General features: G+C 40.6%; 2 protein-coding genes across 2 annotated transcripts; both read right to left on the bottom strand.

The window, feature by feature from the left end:
* Nucleotides 1-66: 66 nt before the first annotated feature.
* Nucleotides 67-4,180, bottom strand: LOC118403427 (nose resistant to fluoxetine protein 6-like). The gene is made up of 10 exons (XM_035802139.1): nt 4,121-4,180; nt 3,794-3,893; nt 3,205-3,301; nt 2,484-2,586; nt 2,105-2,272; nt 1,550-1,643; nt 1,049-1,150; nt 619-787; nt 360-439; nt 67-172 (listed from the first exon to the last, which is right to left on the bottom strand). Exons 3-10 carry the CDS (start codon nt 3,265-3,267, stop codon nt 67-69), a joined length of 885 nt encoding a protein of 294 aa, XP_035658032.1. The 5' UTR covers nt 3,268-3,301; nt 3,794-3,893; nt 4,121-4,180.
* Nucleotides 4,181-10,282: 6,102 nt separating this feature from the next.
* LOC118403426 (nose resistant to fluoxetine protein 6-like) lies at nt 10,283-14,577 on the bottom strand. The gene is made up of 7 exons (XM_035802138.1): nt 14,412-14,577; nt 13,858-13,951; nt 12,412-12,580; nt 12,153-12,232; nt 11,867-11,968; nt 10,960-11,071; nt 10,283-10,312 (listed from the first exon to the last, which is right to left on the bottom strand). Exons 1-7 carry the CDS (start codon nt 14,575-14,577, stop codon nt 10,283-10,285), a joined length of 753 nt encoding a protein of 250 aa, XP_035658031.1.
* Between the last annotated feature and the right edge of the window lie 1,746 nt (nt 14,578-16,323).

The raw sequence follows: 16,323 nt of genomic DNA, 5'->3' as shown, positions 1-16,323 counted from the left end.
AAACGATATCAATATACGTCACCACTTTTGCTGTGACGGAATTGTCAGGACTATCAAACAGTATCCTTACCCCAAGGGTGCTTTCATGTCATAATGCCAACTGAGCACTGCAGTAGTGATGAAGCTTGCCAACAGGAGAACCAGCTGCAAAGCAATCCCCAATATCTGCCATCTGGGAGTAGACAAGTTTTATCATGAGTCGCGTAATAATTCTAACGTGTAAGCTAGTTAAACACGAACATCACCATGCATGGACTATGTAAATACAGAGGACATTTGCATATTAAGATTCAAAAACGTTTAAATGGGGTAAGAGGTCTCCAACTCCTGTTTGCAATGAGGAACAACAATCGACACACCTGTACAGTATGTAGACGAGAGGAACTCCGATGACGAAGAACTGCATATCATTTGGCAAATACCAGGTCCACCCCATGCACTAAGAAGAGGGAGAGACACCAATTTAGATGAAGACACTTTAAACATAGCACATTCATGGAGTATATACATAGATATAAATAACCTTGTTGTTGTATATATGGTTCAAGCACCTCAGATTTTACTTTCCGTTTCTCTTGTACACCATATTCACGTAAAAATAAAAAGACATCTGCCTACCTCCCTCTCAAGGTTGACCACGTTGTTGATATACAGCAGGTTTGTCCACCAGTTGTCCTGACAGGATGGATCCAGTCCGTTAGGAGCTTGCGGCCAGAATGGACCAGAGAACATGTAGGGAAGCACCCACATCCACAGCATCAAGACGAACATGTATGTAGGTGTCAACCTGAGGGTGAAAAATGAAGGCAATTGTATTCCAGGACTGTTTTTTACATGACATTTTCATCTACTGGTCACCAGCCAAACTGTTCAGTACCTAACTTTCTTTGATGTACCACAGCTTGTAGGATCTTCGGAACAGAATAATATGTCATTTAGCTCGCCCCTGAGGCGTCGCCAAAAACAAGGAAGCTCATAGAAAGATACGATACTTGTGACTAAAATAGAAAACATCGAATGTGTTAAAGTTTCAAATTAGATAGCTCACCTCCAATATCTGTGGAAATACACCATCCCGTATGGAACCGATTTTCCCTTTTCTCTGTTCTTCTCCATCTGCTTGATTAAAAGGTATGACATCAGGAGACCACTGGAAGGGAAGATGTGAAAACTTGGTAAGATTTTTTATTAAGCAAACATATAAATAAACAAATACAGACAAAATGATGGCATACTCAAGTTAGGTCAATATATGTTAGCCATTGGACAAAAAACGTACAAAGATATATCGAGACAGACTTTTATTAATAGACGGATGACTGTAAACAATTGGTCAATTGATGGGTCATGGTTTGTAGAAGTTCTGGCTCCCCCTCGCGGAGTAGGTGTTTCTGATAGGACATGGATTTTTTTATCTAACTTACGTGATTTATGAGGATGCTAAACCACCAAATTGTACAATGTGCCTATTGCAACGTACAGAAGGATTTATATACATGTAGGAGCAATTTTTGAAACATGCAACTGTCACATTGTAGCTGTTTGTTACCTGAGGAAGAAGAACGAGTCCACAGAAACGGAGGCATTACTGATGGCTTGAATTGTAAATGTCTGCAAGGCCTCCGAGACTTGCAGCGAGTTGTCTGAAAGATCGACCACATGTAGCATAACTATACACCCGAGTTATTCCCTTTCAAAAGGATGGTGCAATTGCGCACGCGCGGACAAATTGCTGTAGAATTTCAGGAAATTTTTGCCAATCGGATATATGCTTAACAGTCAGCATATGGCATATTTTTTAGTATTCTAAAATGAAAAGCAGTGTATTTTTAAACTGTCCTCATCAAATATGCAAATTAGACCCTGAGTTTTATGATTAGCATTTAATTATGTAAAGTATCCCTGAAGCTATCTACATTCGATATATCGAAATATCATGAAGATCCGTCCACCCATTCCCGAGTTATTCCCCTCTAAAGGGATGATGCACATACGCAGGCGTGGAAAATTCCTGACATGCCTGCAGAGTTTTGGGAATTCTTGTCAAACGGACGCACACTATCCTCTTAGGCTAGCCCCTGAGACATCGCCAAAATCTACATACCGACGTGCGGTTCAGCACAACTGTATGTGTGTCCCAGAATGACCCAGCTCATACTGATGAAGCGGATGCCGTGCAGGCACTTGATGCTGCCGGGCGCCTGTTTGGTGCTGAGGACCTTCCCGACGTTGGTGTAGAGGGAGAAGCACAGGAGGATACGGCCGGTCATACCTGTGGAGGATGGAGCAGTTCAAGACATAGCAAAACCCAACTGATATCACATGTTTTATGAAAGAACTACGACTTGTTTGGAATTTAGCCATTTGATTTGGTTGAAAATGATGTCGACTTGTGATAGTTTCAACGTTGAAGATCGTAGAAGGGGTTGAAACATCGATAAAAATTTACCCTGGTAAAAACGAAAACGAAAAATTATTGGGACCTTCTTCGGTTGCGTGGGTTTCCTTGCGTGGAAGTCGGTTCACCAGCAGTGTCCTTTCGTCAGGTAAATTCGCAGTGACGTCAGATTCTTGTGCTTCACTCTCCTGCAACATTACGTCAACATACGTCACTGTCCAGAGAATTATCATCCTCAGGAGAAGACAGAAATGAATTGGACACGCGTTGGTTGAGGAAAGAACCAAATGTCGTGGCGAGAATAGCACTACAGTACGCCAGAAGGAAAGAGGAAACAACGCCGACTGAGGAACACAAAGAGACGAACAGTGGTGAAAGAACTAGAGTGCTTTAACCATACTTTGGATAGTATCCAGATGGTTGCCCAAGACCAAAGGAGATGGAGATCTTGCTGCTTTACATGCCAAGAGGCATTACAGTGAGTAAACACGCCACTGACAGTGTTATCTTATGAATGTTATGTAATTGTCATCTAATTATTACATTATGCTATAATTCGATAAGTCTAAATCTTCTACTGCCAAAATGATCCAAATACATTAGATCATCATAGCACAACGTTCAAAACGATGGCGAGGTCTCGGACTCCTGAAAAGTTCAACTTAGCATTGATATATGTTCAGCATCTCATGGCCATGTGAAACCAGAGATGTGTGCATTATTTACATACAGTTTGTTCCCCATAAGTCTTAAGAGTAGGACTTCATAGGCGCACTTAAGCTTATGGTTCTGCGATGTCTGTTTACCTTTTGCATTTTAATGGCCATCAGTCGGGGTTGGTGGATGATGATGTCATAGATGGTTCCCATCGCAATGAGGAGGAGGAGAACACTGCAGATACAGCTGTACAAAGAACAGAGGGGACAGACATACCAGTCTTATAAGTTGGAAGAGGGTAGCTATAATCTTCAATGTCTTCAGCATCTATCCTTAGGCCATATTGATTTGATTATATGGATGGCATCTGCGCTAGAAAAATTGTTATTAGTTTGTACAAAAATAGTTTGAGACCACAATGTAAATCGTACAAAGCGGCTGTGCAATGAGCAAATATATGCCGTAAACATGTCAGAAAACTAACAATTATGTCATGGAATGCCGAGGTAATTTCCAAAGTCAAAGATAAAGATGTGAAAGAAGATAAAATAAAAAAAGTATACTGTTCGGTAAACCATAGTCGGTGTGTTTAGTCATTTATTCAACCTTCAATCCTCATCAGTCTCGGGGTCCCAGGAATGTCATCTATGTAATCAAATAAATGTGGACTATGTAGGAAAACAGGTAGTATTCAATGTCTTCAGCCACATACAAACAAGAGATTTTAAACATGCGCACATCGCAGCAATAGTGACATTCTGGATTGGTGGGGACTCCTGTGAATAGGCTGACGTCACTTGCAGTATTCCCTGCTGAACAAAGAAACGCCAGTAGATACCTGGAAAATAAGTTTTGTCTTCGTTTAGAAAGTATCTGGCTGAGACGAAAGTAAATCTCTATTCATCTAACATATAAGGTACTGTACTGAATCACCTATTTCAGAATTAGTAAAATGATTGATGAGAAGTGCAGTGTACTGTATATATGCATAATTACGAATCGGCATATCATGAATATGTTCTATAGACAGTTTGAGTTACGAGCGAGATTCGATGCGTGACTTACTGCCGTCCAGTGTCTGAATGACGTCATGTTGATTACAGGAGCTGGGCACGCAAACGCCGATCGTTATAAATTAACTTAGTCACCCCGGCTATTCCGCCGCCGACCTGGAGACAAAAACATTGGTTAGCATCCTTGTAAGCCATAAGAAAAGGCGGCCTCTACTTTCGCACTTTATTCTAGTGTTTTCTCGACGACTGCAGCGTCTACACACGTACGGCTCCAAATCTGCTTTAGGCTAATGTAATAAAGGGATCCCAAACAATGAGTGGGACGGAAAAGAACTAAAGCTCGATACAGCCCTGGTATGTAACGTTACATGTACAACATGTACATCAACATGTACAGTCAACAAGTTTTAAGAGGATGGTCACATTATTGCGACTCCCATCTGCTGTCTTATATAAAAGTGACAGGGCAAAGATCAGACAGTATGTTTGCTTTGCGTTTGTTCCAATTACTTAAAGGGGCGTACGTATGACAATAAGATAAAGCGTCACATTTATATAACCTCAGATCTGGCATGTGGATTGTCTAAGGTATTGTGTAACTACATACGTTAAGTATGTAGTTACACTTAGAACCTGTGCATATTTTTAATAAGTTGAAACATTGCATTTCAAGGCAACCCAACAGTTCAGAGGATTAATTGACGGTTTTGATTCCATTGAGATATACAATACCACAGTATTCATTGTAACTCCTCAGCGTTTAATACCTCTCTGAAACACTTAGTACGTGGCATTTTCACTCGTTAAATTCCGTCTGATAGTCATGCCCAACTTGATACTCTAAGGCTTGCTTGAGGAATTACCGCTACTGCCGTTCAACTATGGGACTGTAGCTGGTGCCAGATGCGAATAACTACAAATTGTCATGTTTTAAAAGCCTGGTGTATGAAGCTAGACATCAGGCCTCTCAGGGCAGACTTGTACTCCAGTAATCTGGCAGCTTGTCAGTCTGTGTTCCATTCCATAGACCTAATCCTTTGTTTATTTTATATTTGATCTATTGAAAGAACGTCTCCACAACGGTGGGCGGTATGAGGAAACAAGTATTCTTTGTTCAGGTCACCTTTACTGGATGACTCTATAGATGTGGAGCTCACTTACTTTGCAGGGCATACATCTTTCCATGGGACAGGTCTGCTTTGTACTGAGCAACATCCTTCTGACACTGTTGGCTGATGTTGGCGGTGGGTTGGGCGGTGATGGAGACATCAGTCCAGTTCACGGTGCTGAAATCCCGGATGGTGTCGGCAAGTTTTTGCTGAAGAGGTTCTTTCGAGCCGATTAAGGAGGCCAAAAAGTTTAAGTGGCCTGTAGCGTCGGGAACACCTTGGTTCCATATTACCTGTGACCTAGCTGAGATAACTACAGCCGAACAAAGAAAAATGTACAGCAAATGCCTCATGTTCCTGTTCGTATAAGCAGATTAGCGTGAACAGCACTTTGCCACCACGTCTAGGAGCTATGCAAATAAAGTTTAGGGTCGAAGCAATGTTGATACCAGTCAGAAGACGGGGCCAATGACGTAGTTACACAAATAGGTGATAACGTACTGAATACACTTTGAGAACAATGAGGTGTAGGATGGGAGCAGATGGGTAAGGAGCGTTCCCGGTGCAAGCTATATGGGTCACCAGAGGCCGGGCACGAGCGGCCGGGCACGACAGGCCGACTGTACCATTGTACGCCGGGGGGCCTTTCCTATTTGGGGTAAACAAGTTTTCAATCAAGTTTTGTAATATTTTCTGTCACTAGAGCACCCATTCTGTGATGAAAACATCAGTTTTTAACAAATAAGCTTAATTACTCGTGACCTCTCGTGACCGTAGCCTCGCTTTTTTGTTAAGAACAGATGATTGAGAATCACAGAATGGTTGCTCTAGTGATGAAAACATTATAAAAATTGACTGAAAATTTTTTGTTAGGAGAAAGCCCATAGTTTCAGCCTCTCGTGACCGTAGTCTCTCTGATACATATAGTGTCTCTTTTGAGGAGTTAAGCTCATTTGTTAACTGATTATTGAGAATCACAGAACGGGTACTGTAGTGATAGAAAACATTACAAAATTGATTGAAAATTTGTTTTTCCCAGTTTGAAAAGCCCCCCCCCCCGCACATATAATGGTACAGTCGGCCTGTCGTGCCCGTCCCCTCGTGCCCGCCTGTGGTGACCCGTATAGCTGACACTGGGAGCGCTCCTTACCACACTCGATGCTAACGGAGGTTTAGAGAGACATTTTCTGCAATTGACTTTCCACTTGTCAGAAAAGTTACAGGTTTTTATACAACGGATCAGTCGGAGCCATGTAAGGAACGGCCTATAGCACCAACGCAAACCATTTATAAAGTTTGTTTATTTAGTACCAAGGCGGTTATAGGGAGTTAGTACATACAAACCTATATGGAGTTAGTACCTATAAAGCGCCGTGCGATGATCTGAATGGGCAGAACTACCCAAACTGCTGACCAAGGCTATTGGTCGTCAATATAACATTGTACCATCATGACCACGGAAGGTGTTGTTTTGAAAAAGGACCAAGCCAGTTGTCGGGATTGGTGACTCAGTGTTGAAATGACCTAAATATCATCCTATGAAGAAAACAGACCCTTGGTAGACCAACTATTTTAACTACGGGTTTTGCGATAGCAAAAACTTATCTTGGTTTTGCTCCCAAACATGGGCGCCGCCATATTGACATGTAATGGATGATGGCAAATTTGGCACTTACCATAATCTTAACATAAGTGATGGGAATGTTGATATTTTCTCATTCTTCATTGTTGTATGGCAGGAATCGCATACTTGTAATAAATGCAACAATGATTTAAAATCAATGGTTGGGCGTCTAAGTAGATATGTACGTATTAAGCTAACAGAAGCCAGTTTGCATAATCAACTAGAAAAGAAACGTTTTAGCAATTATGAATAATAAGAAAATCCAATCCCCCTCATTTAACACAAATATTACTTATAACTTAATACTACCATATTTGTATAAATAATGAAATTTTGAGTCTATTTTACATAAGAATAAGACACTGCTACAATTCACTTATTTATCGTTTATTTCAGGCACATGGTCCATGTCATAACATTCAAAAGAACATACATATCATCAATTGATAGGACTCTTGTATGAAAAAAAGGTAAAAGATTTTCATGTCATACGTAAACTTAGAAAGATAGGCATAATAATGGTCACAGATTATGAAAATGCTGTCATAATTTGCATAGATTATGAGAAATGCTGTAACAAGCATTGGATAATGATTATAGTTTCATATTTGAGACACAATATGTAGACAGATCAGAATTTATTAAGAAAAAATCAGAATTTATTTGCGTAGCAAGTAATAAACGTAAGGTATAGTACATTAGTTTATGGGAAGGAACATTAACTGTAATGGATACAGAAGAGGAAGAAAGTATAAAGCAAAGTTTTACAAAATATGTAAATCATACATTTCCAGAGTATTCTGAATCTTGTGAAAGTTGACGAACACAAACACTAAATTCTTTTGTGAATTTGCTCCACAGATTCCATTTCTAGTGTAAAGCAAATCCCGATTTTTGGTATGTAGATAGCCAAAGGGAAGACTTACATGATGGAATTCTAATTATGCAAATCGACAGCTAATTTGCATAATTAATGAGGAAATTTGCAAATCCACCGCATTCCTTTATAGGACTTTCAAACTTGTCACATTTGTAGCTGAGAAAGAAAGAAATATCAATACCTTATTAATTATGCAGATGATGATCTCATTTGCATATTTAATGGAAAATATGAACGTGTTGACGGATCGTCATGATTTTTTGGTATATAGATAGCCTTAGTAAAAACTTACATAATGAGATACTAGTTATGCAAATTAACAGCTAATTTGCATAATTAATGAGGGAAGTTGATAAATCCACTGCATTCAGTGATAGGACTTTCAAACTTGTCACATATGTAACTGAGAAAGATGGCAGAGAGTAAGAGGTGTATGTTTGGGTCCGCTAACGTCTTTCCTTGAACTGCAGGAGCCGGTTTAGTTTCCTACTTTGAAAGAGAATAAGTCAAGAAGGATGAAAGGATCATCATGATTTTTGGTAAGTTGATAAGTTAAATGATGCTTGATACAATTTCATATTGTTATGTGAATAGGGATCTAATTTGTAAAAGCAATGGCAAAATGTTATGAACCAACTCCAGGCATATAAAATAAAATGTAATGAGTAACACATTTATGTCTACAGGCATCATTCTACATAACAAACCTGGTTTATTTGGCAAAGGTATGTGTTCGTGGAACTCTAGTTATACAATCAGATATATGAAGGGCGATAAGGAATAGGTCGCCTGTCCTTCGTGCTGAAAAGATTTCTGTCATGTGGTATTCTTTAGTACAATGTTATTTGTTGAAGATGACTTTCTCCACTCCCATCAATGGTACTTCCACTGCCACAGACACCAGGAAGGCCAAACCGTAGGATAGAGTCACGTTCCCCAAGAAGAAATAGATCTGGAAAAAAGTCAGCCGGATGTTGAAAGTCAGTCAACCGGTGGTCATGAGACAAGAGACAAAAGTTAGGTGTGATATGTTCTTTGATACTCAAGTCCCGCTAGTTTGTATGATGGACAAGATTTTTGTGAAACAATGAAAACCTGAATAGTTATTTGTCTAACTTCGCCAAGAAGGCTATAATGAGCCCCTGGTGACTTTCTAAGGTATTGCAGCGGTTTTACCATCTCGTGTTCTGGTATAGTCGTGACATTTAGTGGTATATATCTCTTGGGGCAGAGAGTACTACTTACAGGTAAGTCACAATTGGAAAAGGAGGCCCTGCCTTGCAGTCACAGGCTGTTTTATTTTGCGCTTTCGGGCATGACCCCTACGTCGCACCGTAGCATGCCCTGTAGCTACCGGGCTAGATTTGCGCCAGGCCGGGCCCCGAATCTTTTTTAAACTCTGAGTTTGAAACAAACCGGGAACCGGCGGCTATAATAGATGTCATGACCTTTTCTTAACAACACTGAGAAGTACCCTCGTAGTATTCGGCAGTTCACCGGGACAAAGTTGGGATTTCGAAGTCTGGCCGGGAATACATACCTTATGGGCAACAGAGCAATTGAGACCGAAGAGTAAGCAGTGCAGAATTGGGCCCCCTATGGTCTTTTTTGAAACTGCAGGCCTATCAATTTAGCGCAAAGGCCGCCAGGCACTCATTAGAGCACAAATGCACGCACTAATTAGCAGGAAGACAGATTGCATAATGTACAGGTACATGTATGTACTTGCTAGTCGCTTTGACTTACTCTTTACTGAAGTGTACATTAACGTACCATAGTGAATGTGGTGTAGTGGATGGGCACCTCCAAGGTGAAGTATACTGCATACACCAGTTGAAGATGTATGAGATAGGTGCAGTAGGTCAGTCGGCTCAGGGGCACCCAGGCGTCCCAGGAGAGGATGATGTCCACCACTCCTGTAGTGAGCAGAGTACATCACAACGGTTAATGGGAAATGGTGATCCAATCCAACAGGTAAAATTATTCGTATTTCTGACTACAATATTTTGATATGGAACCTTCAGAGTTGCACATTACGACTGCTAAACGTCAGAATATAACTTCTAGATGATTTACATAAAGCAAGTACTGCTTGTCAAAGATTAAAGAACAGAGACTTATTTAATTAAAATAATGCCCTAACGGTTTTTCGCACTAGACATGAAGCACTAGACAAATATGCATACGATGTACTAATATACAATTAAAAGTTTGATTCGCCAAAAAATATATTGTGCTTTGTGATTCAAAACAACAACAGTAAGTACACGTCTAACGTAGGCAGGAGTTATGTTAGTACCTCCGTATCCATGATGACATGCGACAACCACCCAGCCAAGCGCCATGGCCCAGACGGTACGGTGGACAGTAAGGTACAGTACGTTCTCGGCTTCCGTCTGGAGAGTATTGCCGTGGTACTGGCCGTAAGGTGCATACAACACAGCCATGGCAGAGGCAGCAGCAACGAGCCAACCAATAGTCATCAGCAGGCGAGAGGTCTGGTTTGGAAAGGCAAGTTAATACCATCATTGTTGCCCACGTTTGTGGTCTTCTTCAGATTGATGAGCATTAGCGCTAGCAAAGCGTTGATAACTCTCAACCCTATATCAAGACCAGGAAATTCTCGCTACACTTAAAGGTATTAAACAAAAATTTGAGTATTAAGAGTATCTTATTGATATGTAAGTCTGCCAGGTCTTTTGTTGCCAATATGATGTCAGAATATGACGTCAGAATATGACTGGTCATATGTCCGCCATCTTGACTCGCCGAGCTTGAATTTTCTTTTTTTACATATAACCCCAAATCCCAATAGAAATTGGACTAATAATGTTCATGTGAATATGTTTTGTTAAAAAGTTGTTGAAGGAATTTTAGTAAACAATCTGATTCTACCGTCTCGTCGCTGATGACATTGTCCGCCATCTTGGATTTTGACCCATGACGTCATCAAATTAGCATAACTTATGAATATTTAATCACTAATGTAACATATAATACATAGACTGTTAATAAAATAGGAAAACAAGTTTGGTTCAGCACAAAAGCTTGAAACCTCATTATTTAAACTTAAATTACTACTACTAGTAAATTTTGTAAAATAAGCCTTTAGAAACCCGCTGCCATGGCAAGATGAAAAATTACAAACTCATGTTTTTTTTTCGTAGAATGCTTACCAACATTATATTAGGGAAAGTCACAAATTTTCGTAGTCTTAGCACACGTAGTTCGGCAGTTACACGACGTCTCACAAACGCACAAACACTTGTTTGGCTCACCATATTCTTTATCTGTTTCGGTTTTATCTTGATCAGCAGCCAGCCAACAGCAACTCCCACCAAGTACGGCCCGATACGACAGTACGGCTTTATGTAGTACTTGTCGATGTCCCTGTGGATGGTAAATCTTAACTGTAGATATTTCTGTGAAATCCTCTACAGCAATGTAAAAGTTAATCCAGAAGATTCAAATGACTATTCATGTAACGACATCATATAAATCGAAACATTTTGGTAATGGTAAGTCAAAGCAATGAGGAAGAGGATTTATCAGCATAAATCATATAACAGGAATTCTAAATTCAGGATTTACAAGCGCTATATTGTGAAAGCAATATTAATTAACTAATTAATTAATTAACTTAGAATTAGCGCCCACCCCCTTGAAATTGAGAGAGGGCGGTACAAAAAGCTACCTGTGGGCGAAAGAACCTGTAACCATTGTATGGCAAAACCGGTGGAAGACGAAATACATTTTATTTCTAACTGCCTCTCTAACGATCAGGAAAGAAATGAGTTATTTGAAGAGGCATGCAAATTCCACAAAAATTTCCAAACGCTTACCGACGAAAACAAAACTATAACGCTGTTAACGTCACATAACCCACGCATCAAAGAAAAAGTGGGACACTTCGTCTTCCACTGCTTCCAGAAAAGAAGTCAAACCCTAAATACGTAGATTGTAGCTCTCAGCAGTCCATACCATTGATAGAATAGTCACTCGTTTACACTTGTCACCATTGTTATCTATACCAAAGTATTTCATTTTATACATGTTTATTATATTTTCTGTATGTTTCATGTTGCAATTAGCCCTCGGGCAAGAACTTGCAAATAAACTTCCATTAATATACGTCACCGCGTTTGCTATGACGGCATTGTCAGGAATATCAAACGGTATCCTTACCCCAAGGGTGCTTTCATGTCATATTGCCAACTGAGCGCTGCAGTAGTGATGAAGCTTGCCAACAGGAGAACCAGCTGCACAGCAATCCCCAATATCTGCCATCTGGAAGTAAGCAAGTTTTATCATGAGCCGTGTAATAATTCTGACGTGTAAGCTAGTTAAACACGAACATCACCATGCATGGACTATGTAAATACAGAGGACATTTGCATAAGAGTTAAAAACGTTTAAATGGGGTATGAGGTCTCCAACTCCTGTTTGCAATGAAGAACAACAATCGACACACCTGTACAATATGTAGACGAGAGGAACTCCGATGACGAGGAACTGCATATCATTGGACAAGTACCAGCTCCAACCCATGCACTAAGAAGAGGGAGAGAAACCAATTTATATGAAGACACTTTAAACATAGCCCATTCATGGAGTATATACATAGATATAAATGAACATGTTGTTAATATATGGTTGAAGCACCTCAGATTTTACTTGCCGTTTGTCTTGTACACCATATTCACGTAAAAAATAAACAAACATCTGCCTACCCCCCTATCAGAGTTGACCACGTTGTTGATATACAGCAGGTTTGTCCACCAGTTGTCCTCGCAGTTTGGATTCAGCCCGTTAGGAGCTTGTGGCCAGAATGGACCAGAGAACATGAAGGGAAATACCCACATCCACAGCATCAAGACGAACATGTATACAGGTGTCAACCTGAGGGTGCAGAATGAAAGCAATTGTGTTCCAGGACTGTTCTTTGTATGACATTTTCATCTACTGGTCACCAGCCACACTGTTCAGTACCTAACTTCCTTTGATGTACCATAGTTTGTAGAATGTTCCTGGCCGTATGGTTTTACTTATACGTAACAAAAACTAGACTAGTTCTCCTCTGACTGGAAATCCAGTGACCCTGTCCAACAATGGTTGCATGGTTCGAATGCCAGTGGTCCTGCCTAACGTGCACTGCCCCCTTCCTGGCATTCCATCAATCTGCGGCCTATTGTCCCAGTTTTATAGGCCGAATGCCTCTAGGCCAAAGGGAGGCTGCATGACCCAATTTCTGCCAGCGGTTGGAATATCAGCAAGACTGGCTCTCTGACTGGAATTCCAAACATTCTTATGGGCTAGCATTCCTGTGGACACATGCCTGTACAATTCCTAGAATTCGTGCAGACTGGACAGAATAATATATCATTTAGCTCGCCCCTGAGGCGTCGCCAAAAACAAGGAAGCTTATAGAAAGATACGATACTAAAATAGAAAACATCGAATATGTTAAAGTTTCAAATTAGATAGCTCACCTCCAATATCTGTGGAAATACACCATCCCGTATGGAACTGATTTTCCCTTTTCTTTGTTCTTTTCCATCTGCTTGATTAGAAGGTATGACATCAGAACTCCACTGGTAGGGAAGATGTGAAAACCTGATTTTTTTATTAGGCAAACATATAAATAAACAAATACAGACAAAATGATGGCATACTCAAGTTAGATCAACTTATGTTAGCAACGCAATTGGACAAAAAACGTACAAAGATATATCGAGACAGACTTTTATAAATACTGTAAATGCAGAAATGTTCGCGGTGGATTAATGTTTGGTGGATTTTTCCATAAGAGTAAGAGACTACAGTGCATGGTGCTACCGCGAAATTAAAACCACCGCGAAAAGTCCATTTTCCCGCTACCGCGAAATTATATCCCCGCGAACTTAAATGCATTTACAGTAGACAGATGACTGTAAACAACTGGTCAACTGATGGGTCATGATTTGTAAAAGATCTGACTCCCCCTCCCGGAGTAGGTGTTTCTGATAGGACATGGATTTTTTTATATAACTTACGTGATTTATGAGGATGCGAAACGACCAGATTGTATAATGTGCCTATTGCAACGTACAGAAGGATTTATATACATGTAGGAGCAATTGTTGAAACATTCAACTGTCACATCACTGTCACCAGTTTACATTGTAGCTGTTTGTTACCTGAGGAAGAAGAACGAGTCCACAGCAACGGAGGCATTACTGATGGCTTGAATTGTAAATGTCTCCAAGGCCTCTGAGACTTGCAGCGAGTTGTCTGAAAGATCGACCACATGTAGCATAACTATACACCCGAGTTATTCCCTTTCAAAAGGATGATGCAATTGCGCACGCGCGGACAAATTGCTGTGGAATGTCAGGAAATTTTGCCAATCGGATATATGCTTAACAGTAAGCATATGGCATATTTTTCAGTATTCTAAAATGAAATGCAGTGTATGTCTAAACTGTCCTCATTAATTATGCAAATTAGCCCCTGATTTTCATGATTAGCATTTAATTATGTAAAGTATCCCTGAAAGTATCTACATTCGATATATCGAAATATCATGAGGATCCGTCCACCCATTCCCGAGTTATTCCCCTCTAAAGCGATGATGCAAATACGCAGGCGTGGAAAATTCCTGACATGCCTGCAGAATTTTGGGAATTCTTGTCAAACGGACGTACACTATCCTCTTAGGCTAGCCCCTGAGGCATCGCCAAAATCTACATACCGAGGTGCGGTTCAGCACAAACGTATGTGTGTCCCAGAATGACCCAGGTCATACTGATGAAGCGGATGCCGTGCAGACACTTGATGCTACCAGGCGCCTGTTTGGTGCTGAGGACCTTCCCGATGTTGGTGTAGAGGGAGAAGCACAGGAGGATACGGCCGGTCATACCTGTGGAAGATGGAGCAATTCAAGACATATGAAAGCCCCACAACTGATATCACATGTTTTATGAAAGAACTACGACTTGTTTGGAATTTAGCCATTTGATTTGGTTGGAAATGATGTCGACTTGTGATAGTTTTAACGTTAAGGATCGTAGAAGGGGTTGAAACATCGATAAAAATTATTCGGACCTTCTTCGGTTGCGTGGGTTTCCTGCGTGGGGAGACGGTTCACCAGCAGCGTCTTTTCGTCAGGTAAAGTCACGGCGACGTCAGAATCTTGTGCTTCACTCTCCTGCAACATTACGTCAACATGCGTCACTGTCACGAGAGTATATGGAACCATCATCCTCAGAAGAAGACGGAAATGGATTGGTCACGCGTTGGTTGAGGAAAGAACCAAATGACATGGCGAGAAGAGCACTACACTGTACGCCAAAAGGAAAGAGGAAACAACGCCGACTGAGGAACACATAGAGACGAACAGTGGTGAAAGAACAGGAGTGCTTTAACCATACTTTGGATAGTATCCAGAGGGTTGCCCAAGATCTTGCTGCTTTACATGCCAAGAGGCATTTCAGTGAGTAAATACGCCACTGACAGTGTCACAGTCAAACCTGTATTAGCGGCCACCTTTGCATAACGGCCACCTGCCCATAGTGGCCACTTTTTGTCGGTCCCTTGGATTCGTAATGATTAAGAAATAGGCTTAGCGGCCACCTGTCCAACGCGGCCACGGCCACTCGATTTCCGGTCCCGCAGGTACAAAAACACTGCCGATTACGGCCACGCGGACCGCTGATCTATGTTTCGGCACGCGTTCGGCCATATACAGCTGCCGTATCGTCACCCTACGCCGGATTTAAAACCTCTTTGATTTATTTTCAAAACAAAACTTCGTAAACTGGCGCTACCCATACCCGCCGACAAGCGAGGTCATATAAGGTCAATAGACGACACCAATATTACAGAGGTAAATTGCGTTAAAGTTACGTTCTAATACACTATCGCTTAGGTTAATTTTTATCACAAAAACTTTCTAAACGAATTGTTACAAAGACAAAATGATATGAACTTCAGACTATGGTGGATTTTATTCTTACATTTATTAAGAGATAAGTCTAAAATGACGAGACTTTTCTTGTGAGTACCACATTAGCATAATGGGCGAGCCTGACGTGTGAACGCGGGAGGGAACACACGGACGGCGAAGTATCAAAGGATACAAGACGAAAGATCAAAGAAATATGACGATACCGGTCTCTTCAGACAATATCAACTGTAGAACATTTAAAATTTTTTATAGCTTTTGTTTTCTTAATACATATAGTGTAAAATAATTGCAGTACATGTACAGTACTGTATTATGTGAATAAAGATCAGTGGGTACTAAAACCATGTGTAACTTATTGCTTGTGGTCAATTAATTAGCATATTCTCTATAGTGGCCACCTCTCTATAGTGGCCAATTTTGACCAGTCCCTTGAGTGGCCGCTATAGACGGGTTTGACTGTATCTTATGAATGTTGTGTAATTGTCATCTAATCATTACATTATGCTATAGTTCGATAAGTCTAAATCTTCTACTGCCAAAATGATCCAAATACATTAGATCATCATAGTCAAAACGATGACGAGGTCTTGGACTCCTGAAAAGTTCAACTTAGCATTGATATATGTTCAGCATCTCATGACTTTCTCTCATGGCCATGTGACACTAGAGATGTGTGCATTATTTACATACAGTTTGT

This window comes from Branchiostoma floridae, chromosome 16 (genome assembly GCF_000003815.2).
Source record: "Branchiostoma floridae strain S238N-H82 chromosome 16, Bfl_VNyyK, whole genome shotgun sequence".
NCBI classification, from domain to species: domain Eukaryota; kingdom Metazoa; phylum Chordata; class Leptocardii; order Amphioxiformes; family Branchiostomatidae; genus Branchiostoma; species Branchiostoma floridae.
This window is presented reverse-complemented; position numbering and strand designations above follow the sequence as displayed.

Bases quoted from the DNA above. Each gene is read 5' to 3' on its own strand.
- LOC118403427 (XM_035802139.1), bottom strand. From the start codon at position 3,267: ATGGGAACCATCTATGACATCATCATCCACCAACCCCGACTGATGGCC. The intron at 1,151-1,549 runs GTAACAAACAGC...CTTCCCTTCCAG, and splicing joins GACTCGTTCTTCTTCCTCAG to TGGTCTCCTGATGTCATACC. The intron at 173-359 runs GTGTGTCGATTG...GTCTACTCCCAG, and splicing joins CTCGTCTACATACTGTACAG to ATGGCAGATATTGGGGATTG.
- LOC118403426 (XM_035802138.1), bottom strand. From the start codon at position 14,577: ATGACCGGCCGTATCCTCCTGTGCTTCTCCCTCTACACCAACATCGGG. The intron at 13,952-14,411 runs GTATGTAGATTT...TCGATCTTTCAG, and splicing joins TTGTGCTGAACCGCACCTCG to ACAACTCGCTGCAAGTCTCA. The intron at 11,969-12,152 runs GTGTGTCGATTG...GCTTACTTCCAG, and splicing joins CTCGTCTACATATTGTACAG to ATGGCAGATATTGGGGATTG.